Source organism: Chanodichthys erythropterus, chromosome 13 (genome assembly GCF_024489055.1).
Source record: "Chanodichthys erythropterus isolate Z2021 chromosome 13, ASM2448905v1, whole genome shotgun sequence".
Classification (NCBI taxonomy): domain Eukaryota; kingdom Metazoa; phylum Chordata; class Actinopteri; order Cypriniformes; family Xenocyprididae; genus Chanodichthys; species Chanodichthys erythropterus.
The window spans coordinates 44,845,827-44,869,774 of record NC_090233.1 but is presented as its reverse complement, the minus strand read 5'-3'; the positions used below and the strand labels follow the sequence as shown (position 1 = coordinate 44,869,774).

The following is a 23,948-nucleotide window of genomic DNA, read 5'->3' as shown; positions in this document are numbered from 1 at the left end:
AGTCTGGTCTGGAGAAAAAAAAAAAGTGATTTTGGAAAAAAGACTTGGCTAACAGTTGATATGACAGAGTGAGACCATACTGCTGCAGTTAATGGCTGCTGTCTGGACCTTGGGTGGGTTGATCAATTATTGAAGATAGTGTGAGGGCCTGAGGAGAAGTGGAGGAGAAAGAGAGAGAAAAGCGGGTGAGGAAAGTAATGGGCGTGTCAGCCGGAGCAGACGGAGGGGGCACAGTGACATTAGTCATTCAGTACTTGTGGGTTGAGTAAGTTCTCCCCCTTGAGGAAACCAGAGGCTCACATTCATGTGGGCTTTCATGCCAAACGCTGAAAGAATGAGTCAAGGTACTTCTCAAACCAGAAACTTCTCTGTTCTCTGTTTCTGTTTATTTTGAAAAACCAACAAGTTTAGATGTTAGCAAGACATCATATTGAATTTGCTTCTGAGTTTAAAATAACATAAATATGTATAGTTTGAATTTTAAAGGTTTGTGTTTATGAAAAATAAGTCTTATTGGGGAGTGTATGTGTGCTTAAAGAAGTAGTTAACCCAGAAATTAATTAAATTATTTATTCACTTCTACTAATTTTAGAAGAACTTAACACACATTTCATCCTCTTTCCCACACAAATCTATTGTTTTAATTGAAGAAGAAGAAAAAAAAAAAAACTTTACACAACCTTTCTGCTCTATTTTACTTTCAATGACACAGAGTTTCTAATCATAAGTTAAGATGAAAAGGAAAGGAGGAAAGAAACGGAGAGAAGAAGGAGGGGGGGGCTGAGGTCAGGATGTTTTTGGCGAGGCTATCGGATTGCACAGAGAGCATCCTGTCTTGGTGTTATCGCTGTTCTCCTCTCCTTCTCTCTCTCTCTGGTTCTCTCACTCCCCCTTAACCAGACTTCAAGATCAGAGATTGATACAGGAAGGACACCTGATGAGAGTCAATGCCACAGATTTCCAGGCCTTGGGATAGAAAAGAAGAAAGGGATGACAAAGAAAAAAACAATGACATGTATTTCCTTTTGACCAGTTTCCTTCAATATGGTTGAAATGAAGCTTTTTATACTAATTAAGTACTTTTGTTCTGTGAATGTTCAGATGCGTCACACTGTGTGGGATTGACCTCTTGCACACTACAAAAATAAACTTCTAAGTTGCATGATTGCAGTGTTGATGGATAATGGAGCAGAAAACATTTTAAATTTGTATAATTATTTTTAATGTATTACTTATTAAACACAGAAGCCCTAGAACATGACATTTATCCTTTTGCCAAAATTCGTCATACTTTTGTATGCTTAATGTCTAGTATGACCACATCGTTAGCCATATGTCAACAACTTTAATAAAAAGCAACGCCAAAAAATATACTGTGGCCTCCAAAGTGATAAAAATAAGCGCATAAATTCTCTAGAGAGGTTTTGGTCAGAAGATGCTTTGCTGAAAACACGCATCAAAAATTGTAGTGTATTTATAGAGTATAGGCCATGTTCGACAGCTGGCACAAGGGTTATCATTGACTCTCGTCCTCTTGCTGCCATTCATCTGGGGTTGTGGCAAACAACCAGCTTCATTGTATTACAAGAGAACCATGAAGGCAGACATCACAAGACAAAAAGAATGGGGGACCTTTGACTTACAATGGGTTTTTTGGTTTCTATTTTGCTTTTTCTCTCCCCTCTAGCTCTTAATGTGTTGAAGACGTGGCTGGGGCTGTGCATATTTTCACTTCCTCTTTAGGAAATCTTTCCATACCAAAGCCAAATAAACAACAGACTGCTTCAATGGTGTTACCTTAAGCACGGCATTCTTGAGATGCTTGCTCTTTTTTTCATGCAAATGCTTTGAAATTCTGTAGTAGAGTTTCATCTTTATGTATATATATATATATATATATATATATATATATATATATATATATATATATATATATATATATATATATATATATATATATATATATATATATATATGACAATTTATATCTGTCAAGCTCCAAAAAAGACAAAAAGCGCTAAAAAAGTGCCATAAAAGAATTCTTCCATCTGAGAACCAGTGATATTTTATATTGTTAGTCCCTAAAATTTGTAATTTGTATGGATAATTGTTTCCACCAGATATAAAGTCGCGATTGTGAGTTATTATGTGAGAATTGTGAGTTTACAAAAAGTTTTTTTTTTTTTCTTCTTCTCAGAATTGGACTTTATAACTCTCAATTGCGAGTTTATTTCTCACAATTCTGAGAAAAGAAGTCAGAATTGTAAGATATAAACTCGCAATTGCGAGGAAAAAAAAAGTCAGTTTACAAAAAGTCATCACAATTGTTTATATCTCACAATTTATATGCAATATTATTGCATATATTTTAATTGCATACACTTTAATTAATAAGGCAGAAAGAGCTAAATGAAAAAGGCCAAAGTATATGATATAACGGCTAAGAGCTTGAATAGTAGCCTGGGTGCCAGCCCGAACCCCGCCCACAAAATTTTTTGGACGGGAAGTTCGGTCTGGACTCGATCCATTGTGGAGTAATTATGCTCGGCTCCCAGAAGGCAGAGCCAATCAAATTGCCAGGGCGGGCTTTAATCGATGATGGACAGGCTATCTGCGGTTACGAAACCAACCACGTCATCAAAGAGCGCTTGGGTTGAATCGGTTTTCACCAACGATGACTGCAGCTGGAGAAGTAAGATGTTTAGATTCCGCTATCACGTCTGTAATAAAATAAATCGACAGCGCATTAATTTTAAAAGACGAACAAAGAACCGCAGTGAAGGCATTTGTCGATGGGAAAGATGTGTTTGCTGTCCTTCCAACGGGATTCGGCAAAAGTTTAAGTACAAGTTCAACATACGTCACTTACTGCGTTGCTCTGATTGGTTGTAGGTCTATCCAATTGAGTGCAGAGGTTTTTTTTTTTACTGGTTCGGTTAAGACACGCCCCATAATTCAAGTGCAATTGAGCAGTATCAGACTCACATTCTGCCTAGAATATGAGTATGACGAAGTCAGGCTATTGAATAGTGGATATACAATAAAAACCTAAACCTGCTCGTCCCATACGAATCATGTTTTTCAAGCATTTAATGTCTGAATGCTCAAAAATATTTGGCCCAGCTGTCGTCTCCCATCCTTTCCTTGCTGATATCACGTCTTCCAGATTGGCAGCTTCCCTACGGCCCACCCTGTCTCTGGCGCCATGCTTATGGGCACAAGGCCTCAGTCGCCTTGGGCGGCCACTTTGGCTCCCTAGCCCACCTCCTGAAAACACTTGCGAAGAGCAAGGCACCTCCAGCAGGCCTCCCTGGCGTTGACTGGCTGCCCAGAAGCTTAGACAGAGGGCATCAGTGTGAGGAGCCTGGCTTTCTTCCCCTCAGCCACTCAAACACTTTCCTGGGCACGTCACATGAAAGGACCCCCTGTGTCATTAAAGTGTTAGCCACATCGCTAACAAGAGCATGCTTACTGACTAATTTTCACACTGCTGAATACACAGCATATACTTACAGGCACGTTTGAGAGAGATGAATATGTGTGATAATTATTTAATATGAAATTATATTTAGTCAGTTACACTTGGGAACCAATGTCAGTGCTGATTCATCTGCCATACAGATGATTCTATTGTAGACTCATTGAGTTCAAGAAATGCTATGGAGTCGTTCCTTCCACATCTTGTTATTGTGCAGCATTCAAAAAATATTTTTATATAATATAAATACATCGTTAAAATAGTCCATGTGATTACAGTGGTTCAACCTTAATGTTACGAAGCGACGAGAATACTTTTTGTGTGCAAAAACAAAAATAACGACTTTATTCAACAATTTCTTCTCTACCCTGTAAGTCTCGTACGCAGTTGACATAGCAAACGCAGTTTAGCGCTTCTGCTTTTACGTCCGAACGCCGGCTCAGTATTGGCCGACACTGTTCACGTGAGCCCCATGACGCATGCGCGTGATGCTGATGCAGGAGCTGGCCAGTACAGTCGGCGTTCTGACGTAGAATAGGAAGCGCCACGCTGCGTCAACTGCATACGAGACTGACAGGGTAGAGAAGAAATTGTTGAATAAAGCCGTTATTTTTGTTTTGTTTTTGCACACAAAAATTATTCTCTTTTTTGGACCTTGAATGACAGTGTATGCAAAAAAAAATGAATGAAGATCTTACAGGTTTGAAACAACATGAGGGTGTGTACTTAATGACAGAAATTTCATTTTTGGGTGAACTAATCCTTTAAATGAATATAAAGTGACATTTATAGTTTTACAAAAGTTTTCTATTTCAAATAAATGCTCTTCTTTTGAACTTTTAATTCATGAAAGAATCCAGAAAAAAAAGTATCATGGTCTCCACAAAAAAAAAAATCAAGCAACACAACAGTTTTCAACATTGATAATAATATGAAATGTTTCTTGAGCAGCAGATCAGCATATTAGAATGATTTCTGAAGGATCATGTGACACGGAAGACTGGAGTAATAATGCTTTGCCATCACAGGAATAAATTCCATTTCAAATCATATTAAAATAAAACTTTTTACTATATTTTTGATCAAATAAATGCAACTTTACTGAGTATATCTTACTGACCAAATTTTAATAGTAGTGTATATTCCATTTCATTTTTATTTCCTTGAATTGGACAAGAAGGGAATTATCACAGTCACTTTGCTATGAGCTGGGGTTTTAACCTTGGAGGAGCAAAAAGAACAATGACAAATATGACGTTTTGGGATTTTCTACAGTAGAACGGCTCAATAAAAAGGGTCAGTAGTTACTTCTGTGTTAGAAATTCAGTTCCTGGAAGCATCCGTGTGATGGAAGTTCATTCAGAAGTACGCCCTTTAATTGGCACTCAACATGCATGTGGTTTTCACCCCTCTAACTGACTTGGCAAATGCAGGCGCCACACGTTCCGTAGGCTTCTGTTACCTTTCTTTTCATCTCTGCCTCATGATGGTGTGATGGCATGGAGACGGTGCTTGATTCAGCCACCCATGACAACAGAGGCGTCTCTCCAATCAACAACGGAAAGGTGTAAAACAGTTTGAGTAAAATTAACAGCAAGAAAATAATGAGGCCCTCTGGGTATCCCATCACCCCTTGCTCTCCTCTCCACGATTCCCACCTTTCTCTTGTGATCGTTACCTCTGCGCCTGTCTCCTCACGAAACACGCTGTGCGTGTTTTTTTCCACTTTTTCATCTGTCTCTCCCTCTGCCTCTCCTCTTCTTTTTCTGCTTCTTCACCAACATCATCTCAAAAATTCCTTTGCTTCCGCGAAGTATAACTTCTCCAAATCTCTCCTCTTAGAATTGATCTTCTTAAAATTCTTTTGTTCCTCTTACGCTAATTGTTATTCCACTTTTCTTCTCATTAGTCAGTGCTTTTCTCTTGTTCGTTTTTCACGCAGGTTTTGTTTCTTATTATGTTTCTGCTGATGACCTTCAAATCATGCTCTTCCTTACAGCAAGCGATGTGCTGAAGTATCGCATGACTTTTAACCATATTTTGTTACTGTCAGTGTAGTTTAGCAGAAATGGTGGGTTTGTTAACACAAAAGCAACCTCTAACATGCTTTAACATTTAAATATACAATGTTTAGAAAGAGAACAGAGCAGAATTAGTTGTGTCCCGCATGTGAGTATGATGTCTAATGTCAATACAACCCCTACTGTGAGACTTTCCATAATAATGATTCATACAGTATAACATGGAGCGTGAGCGGGGAGATTTTGGGGTGCGTGGGTCGCACGGACCACGGTTCATGGGCAGATGGTGACAAATGGACATTCATCCTCCCTGTCTCTGTCCTCTAGAGGAACTCCCCAGGGGAAAAAATGCACTGGAGGCGGGAAGCAGAAGCGAAGCCATTGTGAAGGGGAAGCTGTCAGGCACTTCCTGTTATGAGAGGAAATGCATACAAATGTGCTTCCTGACCTCCCCCCTCGACTCCCCCTCACACACACGTGCATACACACACACCAAACTCAGGCTGGGAATCAGACCTTTTTTCTCCTTTCTCCTTTTCATTCTTTCTGTTTGGCAGTAGAAAGTGATTCTAAGTCCTTTGAACAGCAGTTCAAACTCACCTTATGTGCACAATGACGCATTTACATCTACATGCTTGGCAGTTTTTTTGTCACGCTTGATAAGAATGTGCTCACATGATAAGGGCTTCACACTCCTGCGGTCTACAGGTTCAGGGTTCGAAGAAACAAAATCACAATCGTTATGAACCGTGGTCCTTCCTTCATTCTTTGCAGCTCTCACCACATCGAGGAGGTGTTGCAACTGGCATTTTCTGCAATTAACACGCTGGATCGCTGAAGGCTCATGAGCTTCACAGATTGTGGAGGCAGGTAGTAAGCAGGAGAAGAAGAAGAACATCACGCTCAAAGCCCTTGTGATCACATTACACCAGCATGTTACATACTGTATATGGTGAACCTAAAAGCAGTTTTGGAGACAAAAAGTGACAGAAGGCTATCATAATGTTCTTCTTCATCAGATGAGATAAAATAAGTAGTATTTGGCTAGTATTAAGTCATGTGATCCCAAAATGGTGCAGCTTTTATTAGGCTGCTTATTTCACGTTGAGTGGACGTGTTTAAACAGATTTCACACTAAAATATTTTCAGGAGTAAAATATGTTGTTCAAAACCTGTATGGCTTTCTTTCTTCTTTCTTCTTTTCTTTCTTCTGTTGGTAGCCATACAGTTTTGATGTCCGTTGACTTCTTTTATGTTCCACAGAAGAAACAATGTCTTGGAATTACATGAGGGTGAGCAAATGATGACATAATTTTCATCTTTAAGTGAACTTTCCCTTTAATAATAAAATATTGAGTGCACAGTTCACTTAAACAGGAATGTGACCGTGCAGTTTTAGAAAAACAAGACTGATGAAGGATTAGTGAAGTATCTTTAGTATGTTGTTTTGTGACTGTGGGTGTTGATGTCACTAGCCACAGTTATGAGCTTGACCACAGTGATTATTTAAAGTCCTTATATCTCCATATCTGAGAATGTGTGATACTACTTCCTCTTTCAGAGAACTGCCCAGTGAAAATTGCTACATTTATTTTGGATGTGTGAATTAATGACTGTTATTTGTTATTTAAATAATTCAAAATTCAAAGTCTGTTCATCAAACACATTGTTCAGCTTTTTCTTTTCTCAACCTGCTGTCATACTGGAGGATTTTTGGCTTATTCTTTTTGCATCTTGTCACACTTGCCAAATCTCCAGAAGAAGAAGAACCTCTCAGAACTGCTAAGCCACAGTATGGAAGCTCAAAACTCTCACTTTGGCTTTATCTTGCAGAAAAAGGAGCTGTCAAAACATCAGTTGTGTTGTTTAAGTGGCAGTTCGACTTGTCAAAATGAACTTGTCAAAATGATACATAATCAATACATCATCTTTGCTCATAAATTATTAGAAATATGATGATAGAAGATGACCAGCAGCAGGATGATTTTAACTTTTGTAGCTGTAATCTCCGAAGGATGAGAGATCACTGTCAAATGAAATTGTTGTGTACTTGAACTCCAGTTCAAGTACACAGACACTGTAAAAAGTGGCTATTATTTTCTTAAGGTGATAGTTCACCCAAAAATGAACATTTCATCATTTATTCACCATCATATTTGCATCAAACCTGCATGACTTTCTTTATTTTGTGGGGTACGAACAAATTTTCTAAAATGTCTTTTTTTTTTTTCTTTTTTTTTTTCATAAAATTAAGGTCAATAGGGTCCAGTGTTATTTTGGTCCCAAAACTTGTCTTAAATAAAACCAGTTAATTTAGATGTTACAACACCAAGTACGTGTGTAGGTTCGACAACACTTACTGTAAGCCCAAATAAGTTGGCAAAACTCAATCAGTTGCCTCAATTTTTAAGTTAAGAAATTCAAAGTTTAAGTAAGCAGAACCGGCAGATTTTTATTTTGTACTCATGAATTTTAAATGTTCTTAACTTGAAATGTTTGAGTACACTAATTCATACATTTAACTTGTATTTTCATGCATTTGTCACCATGATGGTAAATCTCCAAAAACCAACATTAACAGAAACTCTTATAAATTAGCATAACAAAACATTAATCACTACTAAATAGTGCACAAAAACATTATATAACATTTTTTTAAACAATTGTAGCATTTACTCTTGCTTTCAAGTGTCATAGGCAAAGCATGTGGGGAAATAGAAATCCCAGCCCAGTTTCAGTTAATCTTAAGTTCTTCTAAATGAAAAGAAATAAGTTCATAAAACTCAAAACAATGAAACAGTTCATTTTACTTAAAATGTATCAGTTCTGTGAACTTGAAAGAAAAAGAAAGTGCTAAATACTCATAAAAGTTAATTTGACAATGTATTTAATTTAAGTTTGTCCTACTCAAACCAATTAATTATTTTGAGCATTAGGGTTTACAGTGACTGTTTCCTTTAACATTTTCATAAAGCTACACCGTTTGTTTAGACCATACCCATATTTTTAAATGAAAATGTACCAACTTAAATTAAAAAAAAACTTTCTGAAACAAACAACAACAATCATCTACTCATATAACTAGGGCTTAATCTTTATTTATGTGTTTTTTTTTCATTTAACACACAACACAAGCTAAATAGTTTCACCATGACAACGTCAGAAACAAATTAGCATCATCAAAGAAATGTAATACCTTATGCTAATACATGCTAATTTTCTTCCTTATCAAAATCCTTTGGTGATTATCACATGCACAATATATTTTATAATGTTATGCACTTTCCTTCTGCAGTAAATAATGTATAGATTTGCCGTGAACATGTATCACATTAACAGGTGCGTGAGGGCAATTTGGTTACACTTATGAGGTGAAAAGTTTAGTGGTTAGGCCTCAAGGTTCCTCCTCTGTATTGTTCTTCTCGTGAGCTGGTGTGTGCATGTGTGGTTTCTCCAGCGCTACATTTAAGTGCTCAAGAGACATGAAACCTATGAGGTCAGAAAGAGATGCTTCTTATTTTTAATGCTGCTAATTTAGATGAGAACATGCACTGAGAAGTCATTAACAGCCTCTCAAACACTCCGTGGCAGCGATGATCTTGGTGCGTGAGTGTGTGTGTGTGTTTGTATGTCTGCTCATCTGCTGAAAAGTGCATTTGCACACAGATGCACACGAGGAGAAACTGCCTTCCATGCAATGCAGGCAATCTTATACTTTTTTCCTCCCAATTTGCTCGATGTGAATTTGGTTAACCTTAGTCGTGAAATAAAATCCTAATTATTGTATTAGAGGGGCCAGATATAGTTAGTTATACTGTATTAATCTTAAATGAAAGGTTATTGCAAGGTTTTAGAGCACACAGGTAATATTTCAATTAGTAAGCTCTTTTCTTCTTATGCCTGTAAGAATAAAAGCAGAAGTGAAATAAGTATTTTACTTTAAGTTAAAGAATGGAATTTTTCAAAGATCTTCAGTTGATTTATGAGAGGAAGGAGCTATTACGCTATTGTCTATTTTTCCAGATAATTTGGAAGAGCACAAAGGAAAATAAAGAAAAGTAGACAGAAGGAAAGAAAAGTAACATTGATTTTCCGAAGAAACGCTGTATTTAGGACAACTCAGGAGTCAGGAATATTTAAGAGCATCAACACGCTGAGCAAACACACATAGAGTCATCCATCTCAGTTTTTATACGCCGTCAGTGCAGCCTGTAACCTTGTTTCCCCTCTTCTGTCTCTCTCTAGGTGACGTTTACAAAGAGAAAGTTTGGACTGATGAAGAAAGCCTACGAGCTGAGCGTGTTGTGTGACTGTGAGATTGCCCTCATCATCTTCAACAGCACCAACAAGCTGTTCCAGTATGCCAGCACAGATATGGACAAAGTGTTGCTCAAATACACTGAGTACAATGAGCCACATGAGAGCAGGACCAACTCTGACATTGTGGAGGTGAGTTTCTCTAAACACACTTACCTGACATTCTCACGCTGTCAGCAGATTATTTTCATGGTTATTATAATGTTTTTTTTTATTTTTTTTTTTTATTAATAATAATAATAATAAAAACACTACTGTTCAAAGTTCGGGGTCAGTAACTGTTTTTGTTTGTTTGTTTTTAAAAGAAGTCTCTTATGCTTACCAAGGCTACAATTATCTGATCAAAGATACAGTAAAACAGTAATATTTTTTGAAATATTATAACAATAATTGTTTTTATTGTTTTTTTTTTTTTTTTTAAATGTATTTTATTCCTTTGATGGAAAAGCTGAATTTTAAGCATCCATTACTTAGTCTTCAGTGTCACATGATCCTTCAGAAATCATTCTGATATGCTGATTTGCTGTTCAAGAAACATTTCTTATTAGTATCAATGTAGAAAACAGTAGTGCTGCTTAGTATTTTTGTGGAAACTTTTTTAATAATAATAATAATAAAAATTGATTACTTGATTATGATCATAACATTTTTTTTTTTTTTTGATGAATAGAAAGTTCATTGAAATTTCATAGAAATCATTTATTATATAAATAGAAATCACATTATAAATGCTTTTACTGTCACTTTAATGTATCCTTGCTGAATAAAAGTGGTAATTTACTTTTGTAAAAAAATCTTACTGACACCAAACGTTTGAACGGTAGTGTAACTTTTTCACTTTTTTGTGACATTTCTGAAAAAGTTAATTAACGTTGACTAATGATCTGATAAATGTTATGTAGATTAGTGGCTGTTTAAAATGATACTTATGACAAAATGTGAAACGTAGAGTTTTATATTGGGGGTCCCTTAGGTTGGATGAAAATCTGGGTGTGGGTCTGTAAAGGTAAAAACCTCTGCCATAGATATATCAGTGAGTGTGTATACAGAAAGATGTACATAAATGAGATTTTTTATGTGTGATATTTCAGTATACTAAATGTATTGTTAACACGTGACTATGACTAGGATTCCTTGTGCATAGTACCAGTGCACCCTTATTTTCAGCTCAACCCTTGTCCTTGGCGAGACACTATAGACAAAACAAGTTTTTGCAGTCTAATGGACTAAAATAGACTACATAATAAAGTACATTATATACATCCAGTGTAATGTTCTTTTTGAATGCATGCTGCTTTGATGTCTGCATTTTCTCAATCAGCTTAATGCTCCTAAAGGCTCTCAGGTCTTAGAGACACGTTGCCTTTAACCTAACCTGAGGTCAGGCCATGTTAAGCGATTGGTGGCAAACATCCAAAAGCATGTTGCAGCGTGAGCTGGTTATGTAATCTTCTTTTCTTAGATGTCACAAGACATTTTGACAAGCAAAGGTGACATATGTGGGTTGACAAGGTGGTCCTCTGAAGGACTAAAGGGCTTTAAGAAGTCCTCTTGCCATGCCAACAGCACAACACACTAACAGGTTCACATCTACTAACAGTTCTTAATATCCCTAGATCTATGGGTGAGTTTATGAAGTGGCTTGTTCTCAATCTAAGTGCAATCAAATTGCTTTGCTCTTAGAGTCAGACAGAAAAAAAACATGTTTTTCTGTCTACTTCCTTTTTTATCCGCTCACTCTGTGCCCCATCTTAATTTCAGCTGTGTGTACACTCGCTCAATAATTCTGCAGCTTGATCATTTATTTTATTTTATTTAACTTATTTATTTTTTATTTTTGTTTTATTACATATTCAGCAAGTATATTTCCATATGCATATATCTTATAAAGCAAGTGTGGCATCCCTGTGGCATCCCTTTTCTAATATATATATATATATATATATATATATATATATATATATATATATATATATATATATATATATATATATATATATATATATATATATATATATATATATATATATATATATATATATATATATATTTTTTTTTTTTTTTTTTTTTTTTTATGCGCTAGAAAATTATCATCTCAAATGCAAAGATGGGTTTTTGGAAGTTTGGTGATCAACTGTCATAAAGTGTGAAACATGCCCTGTGTTTTTGTCTCTTATACAAACTCAGACCTTGAGGCAGATTTAAAGAGCAGATAGAAAGTGCTTGTTATCCCTACAGTGGAATAACAATTATTAAAATGCACTCCAAGCATGAGCAGCGGTGCATTGCACTTGAGAAATACTCAAATAAATGTATAATACTAGATTTATTGTGATTAATTCTTAGAATATTTATCATTCCGAATGATATTAGAATTCTCGGAAACTCTTATTAGCGATTGAACAGTCATATGCTTTTTAATTTGGATTATAGTCCACACTCCATAGCCAGCAGTTTAGAAATATAAGGAAGAAATTAATAAAGAAGATCCAATTTACACTGAAGTGGTGGTATAATAATGTGCCATTCAAGTTCAATTTTTTCATTGCAATGTTTGTATTATTATCAGGGGAGAGTAAAATGAAATGTAAAGTCAGATTCATGGTCTAGCAATAAGGAATAAAGATGTATACTTTATCTGACAGTAATTTAAGTGGACTTTTTATTCATTTATTTATTTTAATTTTCGAAATTGTTTTATATTACATGTTCTTTATTGTATAAACAGTAATAACAATAAATGTATTTGGTTTTAATCATTTGTTTTTTATTTAATTTATTTATTAAAAATAAATATGAAAAAATACACCGCTATTTAACTCTATGACGGTTATACAATTCTAAAGGCAGTTAAAATGTTTGTAAAATATTACAGTACATTACATTTCAAACATTAATTCATGCTTTCAAGACTATCATAAGTTGTTCTCACAATTTTAACAAAACCTTAAAAGGATAGTTCACTCAAAAATGAACATTTTGTCATCGTTTACTCACCCTCATGTTGTTTCAAACCTGACTGAGTTTCTTTCTTCTGTTGAACACAATAAAATGTATTTTAAAAAATGTTGGTAACCAGACAGTTGACAGTAGCCATTGACTTCCATAGTATTTCTTTTTCTTACTATGGATGTCAATGACTACCGTCAACTGTTTGATTACCGACATTGTGTAAAATATCTTTCTTTTTGTTCAACAGAAGAAAGAAACTCATACAGGTTTGGAACAACTTGAGTAAGCGATGACACAATTTTAATTTTGACGTGAACCATCCCTTTAAAAATCAGGTCCTAAACATCATGCTTTGCTTTGCCATATGAAGACAGAAATTCTAAGAAGAATCAGCACACGCAAACATCGAAGTGGAAAGAAAAAGAGCATAGCAAGTCAAACTGCTCCCATCGCCAAGCAACAGCTTTAGTGGAGTTTCTTTCCAATTTGCCAGATTTCGTGTTAGAGAAATCGATTTGAAGGTGGCTAAAATGCCGCCCTAACTGGATTTGTCGACGCTGAAGTGTTGAGCTCCTGCAGGGCCCGGTTTTTCTGCTGCTAGGTTACATCACGGCCAGGGGATGTGGGCGGTAGGAGGTAAAGAGGAACAAAGCAGACTTCCTGTTGTGATGGCAGGATGGGGACGAGGCCTTGGGGTGGGCCGGAGGGGGAACTCGGCATAGGGGTATCAGTGCCATAGTTCAGCTTTGAGCTGTGGAGCGTGTGAGGGTTTGTGTGTGTGAGACACGTATCTGCTTTGGACGGTCTCAAACGTGTACTGTACATACAGAGATTTAGCATTGTTTAAACGGGCAAAAAACACATACTCATAGAAAACACACAAATCCGAGCAATCTTTCCTGTCTTTGCCTGGAGTGCCTGTGGGGTGCAGTGGGAGGATAAGGAGAGGCAGGGGAGCCGGGCGCAGCGTGTGGGCGTCTTGAAGAGCAGCCCGCTACATTAGCAATAAAGCTCCATGTAATTAGCATGTCTTTGGTTGATAATTAGCGTTGTTGGGAGAGAGGCAGTGAGAGGCTTGCCCAGCCTCTTTAGCTCTATTTATGAGAGGCTAGAGGCTCTTCTACCCTACTCTACTCTCCCTGGCTCATTCTTTCCGCTTATGTCTTCCGTTTTCGCCCCATTTTTATCTCAATTTAGTTGGTCAGGCCATTATTTCATTCAGCCGAAATGTATGCGGACGTGCCTTTCTCAATCTGGCATTGACGTAAGGCAAACATGACAATAGAGACATGAAAATATAGATATATATATGATTTGCAAGAAAGGAAAATGTTCTCAGATAGATTTTAAAAATGTTTGTCAATCTGATTTTATTCATTATATCACAAGACAAACTTGTTAATTGAAACAAATGTTTATTGTTATGCAAGCTAAGTAATGTATATAGAAGATATCTTTCAATTCATACCTCAGTCTAAGCACCTTTCCTACTGTGTTTAGCTTTCTCACAGAAACTCATTAAAAGTCTCCTACGTCTTAACATCTGAGGCTAGACGAAAGGTGGGAAGGTCCAGATAATTACACCTTAAGTCGTGAAGAAAGAACAAATTACGAGTGCTTGTGTAAGGTAAAATTATCTAGTTTTAGATTAGCGGGGGGGGGAAACAACAGAAACACAACAACATGTTTGCTTGTCAAAATGCTCTCTTCTGTTGGCACAGAGTCAATGTAGTGTTTATTTGGCAGTGATTAAAAACTTAAACAGGTATAGATTTCCCATAATGCATTGCGCCAGACAAGTTTTCCCAGCATACGTTGGAGCGTTATGCCTCTTTCACATGCTATCTTATCGGAAATTTCCTACTTCCCGCTTCTGAAGTCGTGAATATGAGCTTGTCGCATTCAAGTGCTTTGTTGTGGGAAAGAACAGGATTCATGGAGGACACTAGGTTTATTCTTGCCTTTTTAATGGGATAATCCTATTAAAGCCAAAATTATATTCATTGACAACCATATAAACATTTACCATGCTATCTAGATAGTCAGCTTGCTGACGGTTCTGGAATTCCGGTGAAATACAGGCTATTTTCATACAATATGCTTCAAATGATTATTCATATATGTAAATATGCATTACCTTAATGACAAGACAAGGCGATGTTGCTCTTGTGGAAGAATAAAGAATACCAGTCACAGCAGCAATCGTGTTTGAAGTTTATAGCCCACCCAACTCGGGTGATTGGGTATCAAAATTATCCCCAAGCTTCCCAGTGGTATGACTTTAGAGGGCGTTCATGTCCAATTTTTAACTAGGAAACTCATATTTAAGATAATTTTAATAGCATGTGGAGGCGGCACTAGAGCTGGTTTTGATTTTTGTGCAACAGATGACAGATCATTATTGATTCTCACCAAACGTTTTATTTTTTTGGCTATTACATTAGATCAGTAAATTAATGAATAATGTAAAATATATCAATATGATAAAAATAAAACATTTTATGAATGATATAATAATGAATAAATTTAAATAACATTTATATGACAAATTATTATTTAATAAAAATGTTATATATATTTTATTATAAGAAATATATAAAATTAGTTAATTAATGAATTATATATATATATATATATACCGCTAAAAACAGATAACACAAGCTCATCCAGGTCTGCAGCGCTATATGCTTGCTAGGAACATTTTTTCCTCTTGGAAGTTTTGCATTTGGTGAGCTTATAAAATAATTAAAACATTCAAATCAATATTTTGTATACAGTTATTTAATTGTCATCTTGTATTGCAGACTTGCTCTCTTGTTTCATACAAACGCAGCTGCTGTCATTTTGCGACTATTGTTTTGTTCACGATCATCGATTATAAAATAACAAACAGGTACAATTTTAAATCTGTTTAATCTCAGATCAATATCTCTTATGCCCATAATTATTTATGTGGCAAAATGTTGTGTAATATGTGGTATGACTGTAATGTATCTCTTAAATGTCCGTCTAGTTTGAACTTGCCGCTTGCTAGCAAACTTTGCGTTTAAAGAGCTAATAAAATATTTTGACTCAGATCAATATTTCATGTCTAATTATTTACTTATGTGGCAAGTAGCTGTGTAATAAGCAAGATAATATACATCCAGCTGGTTGTTATCACAGAATCACCTTGTCTGGGTTTATTCTGTGATAACAACCGGCTGGATGTACATGATCCCTTACATGTATAGTTTTATTTAACATTTTTATTACTTAAATATATAGATATAGGCAAATGAATGATTAATGTATGTCGCTTTATGGTAAAAGCACCAGCTAAATGACTCATTAGTAAGCACTATTCTATTCTTTTTTTGTTAATGCATAACAGTTATTATAAACGAGGCAAAAACAAGAGAAATTAACATGACTATGAAAGAAAGGACGCACGTTGTGGCTGCATGCCTTACTCATGTCAGCACTCACGTCATCACATGGAGTGGTCGTGTGAACAGGACACAAACACTTGAGACAGAGTTTGCCAAGCCCATCCCATCACAGATTAGCTTTATCTGAACATCAATCTTTTAATCTTCTCTCTTCTCTCACCTCCACAACTTCTAAATGAATCGGCAATAGAAAGGAGCGCGTTTAGCCAAAACGGCGGGAGACGAACTGAGAGAGAGAACGACAAGGAGGGAGGCTGGTGATTATTTCCAAAGGTCACACTGTTAATGACTACCTGCTTGGTTAATGAGATTCCATAAAGCTCCCTCACGATGTTTCACCCTCATATGTGTTGCCGTGTGCCGAGATGTGTAAGAAGAGTTGCAGGCGTCAGGCTTCTCTCAGCTTACATCTGTTTAAATTAGAAGGAGAAGAGGGGGAAAAAAAATTAAGATAAACACAGGTTCATTAAAAGTCTTGGAGAATGCTTAATGTGGACAAGGTACACTAATTAACTGAATTTCATTTTCATTTCTTTTCAAAGTGGCAGTAAAGAGTTAATTAAAGATATTTTCCTCGTAAGGACTTTGCACATTAGCAGGCTCCTCCGGTAGAACATTCCCTCAGTTGTCTTTTGAAAAGACTTTCTTTCTTACTAGTTTGAGTAATCAAAGATCAGAGAGAACATTAGCCTACAGCGGTTTTCTCTCAGCGCCGAGTCTCAATGACCATCTATTTAACTTACAAAGGCCTGCTATGACATAACAGACTCACATAACTGTGTCCTCTTACAGACAAACATACATCTGATAGAGGGAAATATTTGTGTACCACCATAATCTACCACCACGCACACACATACTATTAATGGCTCACGCAAAGAGTCAATAAGTTTATGGTAATTTAACCGAGTCATGTTCAAACTCAATGTTTTTGCCAGAATTTTTGATTAAACTCAGAAGAGGCTTTGTCTAGTTAAGCAAATAAATTTTTGACATAGACAAGTCAACAGAGGAGGAGTGTCGATGAACAATGAGCATCACAAACAGATGTATAGTATAAGGGAGGCTTTATTATTCTTACAATATGTGATACACTTGATTGCTTAAACATTTACAATACACCTTACAATTGGTTGTACGTAAGGTGCAATCTATGATGAGCCTAATTTGCATAGAAAGGCGTAGTTTTCCAATGTCGCCATTTAAATATTAAGTGAAACACCAGTTGAATGCATTTAGTGCATTAAATTAGATTGTGGTTGGTTAAAAAAAATAAGACACAGGACTGAGATATTGCAAAAGTGGTGCAACATTTTAGTGAATCTTTCTATATCAGAATTTATACTGAATGTATACTAATTGATGTAAATATTGTAATGCATTTATAATGTTACAAAAGTTTTTTTTTTTTTTTTTTTTTTTCAAATAATCTTGAAAAAAAGTATCACCATTTCCACAATAATATTAAAGGGTTAGTTCACCCAAAAATGAAAATAATGTCATTAATTACTCACCCTCATGTCGTTCGACAACCATAAGACCTCATCTTTGGAACAAAAATTAAGAGATTTTTTATGAAATCCGATGGCTCAGTGATGCTGAAAATTCTCCTTTATCAGCAATAAAATAAATCTTTAATAAAATTATAATACTATTTCAGAATATTACTGTTTTTACTGCAGCCTTATTGAGAATAAGAGGCAACTTTTTACCGACCCAAACTTTTAAACGTTGGCATATTTATTCAGACATTTTTGATATTTTTGATATATTTTTACTAGTGGGTTCAGAACACTATAGTTCATTTATTTAAGTGAGGATAGCAAAATAAAGTCAACTGTGACATATTATACCTAAAAACTTTGAAACCAAAAATTATTCAGACACTTTGACCTGACCATGTTTTGCTTAAGTGTTATCTGACACAATTAAGATCATTTTTTCTGACAGTTTAACTCTGAGATCATATTTTATTACCATTTTTTAAACTATAGTGAATAAACTGTTTTAATGAATGAAATGTTCAAGGTGTCTGAATAGATTTTGGTTTGACTATTTGCAGACTGTAAAATCTGTGAGATTCAGAAGTCTTTGTATAATAACCAAGCCAGAATACATTTTCTACGGATCCTTGACAAGATGAAAAATAAGTGTAAAATGTGACATGCGTGTGAGACATCTGCCCAGCCTTCAAAGCAGATCTCATAACTCATTCAGTGAGGAACAGCACCAGTCCAGAGCATGTTGACCCCACAACTTGTTGAATTTCTGCCACATGGCAGCTGGATGTCGACGAGGGGAACCGAGGAGAGCATTTGTTCTGCCTCTTTTTCTCTCTTTTACTCAGTCTAAATCTCTCATGTTTTCTCTACACTTCCCTCTGATTGGAAACAGCTGCAAAGCATCTACGGCAACACTTTTAAAATGAGTGCATTTCAGATGTGTCCAAATTAGGAGCCCCCTCCCTCTCCCCCTTCCTCCCTCTGTTTGTGTGTGTGTGTGTGTGATGTGGGCCTGTGTGTGTGTGCGTATGAGTTTTTTTTAGTATCCTTCCCCTAATAAATGTCTCAAAAAAAATGGTAGTGGTCTAAAAATAGTGTACTGTGTTGCTAAATTTAGCACTTGGCTTATTGCGCTGGCGAAGCAAATGGAGAAGAATAGGCGTGGAGAGGCAGGGTGAGTAAGCAAGACTCTATTCATTCAACAGCTTGTGTGGAGGCCTCTAGTGAACCGCTACCCTTGGACTGCATTCCCCCCTTCACCGCTAGACCTGGGGGTGCCACTAAACATTTGATCCCAGGCATAAAAGCTGTTATTATTTATTTATTTATAAAGACGCTAAAGGGTTTTTATGGCTAGTTTAACTGATCTGAATGGCTTTACAGACACGGAATAGTTCATGCACGCAATATGTTCATATTTACAGAAAAGGGTGTGATTGTAGATTACAATTTTTATGAATTTTAGGTTTGAATTAATATGAATGTATAAGATTATAACTAAAAGAGAATAAGAATATATAATGTGTAAGTATAATAGCCCATGCACACCAAGGACGGTAACGATAACAATAGCAATATCTATAAAGTTTTAATAACGATTCTAATTCTATAAGAATAGTTAAGTCCATACCACAACTATAACAATAACGCCACAGAGGATCGATATTATTGGAATCACATTCAGAATGATGTTTTTTAAAAACATTGACCGCCAATCAGAATCCACCCTGCTATAAAGATCTTGAGCATTTAAAGTGGCAGATGATAGAATTGCCTTGTGTGCTTATAATAAACAAATTATAAGTGGTTTATTATTGGTTAGACTTTATTTTTTTACGGTACCATTTAGAAATTCCGTTGACTATAAGTAACGTTGCAGCTACATGTCAACTAACTCTCATTAGTTGACTATCAGTAGATTGTTAGGGATAGGATTAGGGTTAGTAGAGTAAGGGGTTAGGGTTTGCAGAATAAGTTGACATGCAATTGCAACGTTACTTGTAGTCAGTAGAATGTATTTTGGGGGAGTATCAAAAAAGCAGATATTAAGCAGACATTCTACTAATACTCTAATGCGAGTTAGTTGACATGCAGGCGCAACATTACTTATAGTCATCAGAATGTCAACATAAGATGAAAGATTGCCTGGAACTCGTAGACTGATCTTAAATCAGCACAGCACATGACATCAGCATTTAAGCTACAAGAAACAAGGCTGTCCTGTCTGGCTGTCCGTCATACTGCCAGTGGAAAATGAGAAATCTATTTCTGTATGTGGGTGTAGATGGCAGTGTCCCCTCACACAGGGCTCGAAGGGTGTGGAAACACAAGGTCATGCCAGAGAGGTCAGGTGCCTGTGCATTGTTCCTCAAAAACCCTCTGCCCCTTCCTGTAATGCAGCTGCATGATAAGAACCCCTACAGACAAAGGCTGATAACTGATGTCTATGTGTGTGTGTGTGTGTGTGTGTGTGTGTGTATTCAAGTGTGATCGTAGCTCATTGCATCCAAAAAAAGAATCACAGCCCTTTCAATATGTGTGTGTGTGTGTGTGTGTGTGTGTGTGTGCATGTGATAGGTGTCCTTCTGTCTCTCTAGAAATAAAATAAGACATAAAGACATAACCAGCGTGTTTCAAATGGAAAGATGGCCATGGTATAAGCACCCCTTTATTTAGCTTGACTGAGTGTCATTGTGTGCATGTATGGGATGCTCCATTAGGTCATATGAATGACTTGTTTGTCTCTTTAACTGCCATGGAGAGAGAATATGAGATGACACGCTTTACAGTCATGTACCAGAATCTGAAAAACATGGCACAAAAGTTCAACAAAGTATCACATTATTTAAAAGGTAAACAAGGTTTTATCTTTGTTAAGAATAATGTTTCTTTGAGTAACAGTTTTACTCTTGAAAATAGCTAGATAGCTATTTTATTTCTCTCTGTGTACTACTTCACTTTATGACTGTGTATTGGGAATAGCTTTAATTTTAGAAATGTCTAAATATAGAACATTTTAAGTGGATTTGGATTTTCCCTATGTTCATCCATTCCAGGATGTAATTAGATGCTCAAGGTATAATATTACTTATCCATTACCTACTGTAATCATGAGAAATCAAATTTTCTTTGATTGGTTTGAGATAAAAGAGTTCATTGTGTCAAGAAAACATACTGTAACTTTTAGAACTGAAAACTTCTCAATGAAAAAAAGATATTTATTGAAGCCGAGCTGCAGAAACGGCTTGTTCGTTCTGCAAATATCTGATGTCAATCCAATGAATATATCTGAACTCATCTTTATACTCTACCGTATAATGTAGTAACAACAGAAATATTGTGAAATATTATTTAACTGCTCTCCATAGTAATATATTTGTACAATGTAATTTATTCCTGTGATGACAAAGCATCATTACTTCAGTATTCAGTGTCACATGATCCTTCAGAAATCATTCTAATGTGCCGATTTGCTGCTCAAGGAACATTTCTCATTATCACCATGTTGAAACTTTTGAATGGTATAGTTGATTGTATTTTGAGGACAAAAATAATGTCTGATATGACCTCTGCTACCATTATTCATAGTAACCATAGAATGTCGGCCCTATAGTTTTTCTCTTTGATTCGGAGAAGGGCTCAAACCAAGAAAATTACAGTAAAGTGGCTTGTTTTTAGGAGTTAAGAGGTGCCCACTTCCAAAGGCTGAAGAGCCTGATGGGTTAGTTCAAAGAAAGATAGCCTTCTGTGATGCACCATCTAACACTACCATTATACTGTACACAGACACAGGCACATATGGCAGCCACATCCTTTGTCATCTGCATTCGTGTCTCGCTACACTGTTGTAGCATGTTCAAACCACACTTAATTAAATGGTGGCTTCCCTGCTTTCTCTCCAGCCATATGCTTCCAATAAGGTCAAGACAGACTGGCTCTCTTCCTAAAGTTCTGCACTCTTGTGTTCAACGGGAGCAGGAGACTCTGCGGTTCCCCCAAAAGCACCATATCAAAGCACAGAGTTTTTAGTGAGGCCATCTGCAGAGGGCTTTTGGATCAAGTGTGTGTCTGTCACCGAGCTTTCTCTGACCTTCATCCACTCTGTTGAAGCAAGAAGCGTGCATGACTGTACGCAATGATTAACTCCAACTTACTCGCAGCACACACATGGTGGAGGCGTGACTGTTGAGGTGCATGATGTCATCTCTGTTGGCCTAATAGGACCACCTTGGAGTTAGTGGCTTTATAGTGGATTTGTATAAGAGAGAAAGAAGTGGAAAAAAACACTAGTACATGTGCTGAGCAAGGAGAGTCGGTGAGCTGCCAAAATAGAGCTCTGTGTGAAATGATGTCTTTTTTGTAAACCGCTAACATGAGCTAATGAAAACGAATGTAACTGTTCTGCTAGGACCTCCAAGTACAGGTTAGCAAAGTTTGATTATCAGTGCAAGTTCTTAGAAACTGTCTGACAGGGACACAGAAATGTGATTTAAAAGTGGAGAGAAAGCATCCATGATGATGGTTAAGCTAATTATTTTGCTCCACAGTTACAATCATGATTATTAATCAAGATTGTTCTCATTTGAGACATTTCTGTTTACATTTCATCAGAATGTCCACATAAGGACAAATCAAGAAGATATCAACTCAAACTCATCTAGTTTCCTGATTTATCAATTATGAAAACTGGTAAAACCTTAAAGTCCCCCTAGGGTGAAAATCAAGTTTTAATGTTGTTTATATGTTTATGTGGTGTTTTTAATATGCTTTAAGACAAACCATGTGCAAATTCATAAGTCAACACCATTGCTGAGTATTTCGTCTTTAAAACTGATCTAAGGATAGTTTAAAAAAATGCGGTTTAAAATCACAAACTACCTTGTAACCAGTTACGTCAACGTGCCGGCGGGCCTTAGCATATCATTAACTATTACCTCTCTGAAGAAGGCAGCTGTCGAATGTGAGCATAATTTGTGTAACACATTATTAGCTGTCTGTCAAGCCAAATGCTAATCATATCAATTACTGTTATGTGTCCGACATTGTAAAAAGCGATACCATTGTGCAGCTTTTACCTCAGTAAGTTGACCGAGTGGATCTCTGAGATCTCTGAGTGGAGGCGGTGCTAATTAGCATATTCATATATCCGCATACAATAAATTAAGCAAGGGTGTAGAGTTGCATTGAAGGCATATTTTTAACGCATGAATATTTTTTTTCACAGGAAAAAAAAAAAATACATTTAAATATGTAATTTTGGTGTTCAAAGTTGAGTTTTAAGGGATGAAATTATTGACTCCACAGGGACTTTAAGAAACTTCTATCAAAAGCTAAAACAGTGAAATTCCTATTATCATTTTCAATAATTCCAAATTAAGTTAATGTTTGTTTTCTGTTAAAACAACAAAAAAAAGACCTTGTATTGTAACGCATGGGTTGCATAAGTGCAACCACAATCGCAAACCATTTAGTCGAGATTCATGTTTGGATTTAATGCAGTTTTTCACTGAGAAGATTTGCTCACAGATTTATTCACAGCAAACAGCACAAGCAGTCTTGTGAAGGAGCACAGACCGGCTGTATTACAGTTTCATTTGAGCAGAATATCACAATTGAGTTAGCTGAACTCCAGCAGACATGTTTGACTATGTTTTCAGATAATTAGCTTTGTTTTTTCTTCTTCTTTTTTTCAGAGAGAGTATATGCGCATGGTTACCATTTTGGAAACATTAGTAAAACACTAGGCAGAAACTGTATCCATTTAAGAGAAAAGATCTGATTGTGGGATTTAAACGCTCGACATCTCACAACCCCAAGCATGAAAGCCATTGCAACACAACAAGACTGTCACCAGTAGGCCAATATCGCAAACCATTATGCTTAATTAATCGAGAGAAGCAGAAATCGTGATCATGATTAAAATACGATTAATCATGCAAGACAAAAAAAAAAAAAAACTGTTGTATTTTGTTGTCAGATCATATAAATAAAGCTTATCTGTCCTATCTCCTGGTCTCCAGCAAAATATTGAATTCTTCAGACTTCCCTGCAAACCTGCTAGCTTAATTCCACAACATACAGTAAACCCTCTTGAAAGTAAACCATGAGGTCTGTCTGGGTCAGAATCCCTCATCAATCTGGCCTGGTTTTAACTAGATGTCTAAAAGAGCACTGGACACTGTTCAGATTTTAAAAAGAGGCCAGAGTAAAATGATCAGTTGTGAAGACAGTAGGGAATCATCTTTGG

General features: G+C 36.2%; 1 protein-coding gene across 3 annotated transcripts in view; it reads left to right on the top strand.

The window, feature by feature from the left end:
• Positions 1 to 23,948, top strand: part of mef2cb (myocyte enhancer factor 2cb) — a 73,125-nt gene that overhangs the window by 23,372 nt on the left and 25,805 nt on the right. For all 3 annotated transcript variants that reach the window (XM_067406082.1, XM_067406083.1, XM_067406080.1), the window contains exon 3: positions 9,745 to 9,948. In XM_067406082.1, coding sequence (XP_067262183.1) covers positions 9,745 to 9,948 — 204 coding nt within the window. The remainder of the gene's footprint in view (positions 1 to 9,744; positions 9,949 to 23,948) is intronic.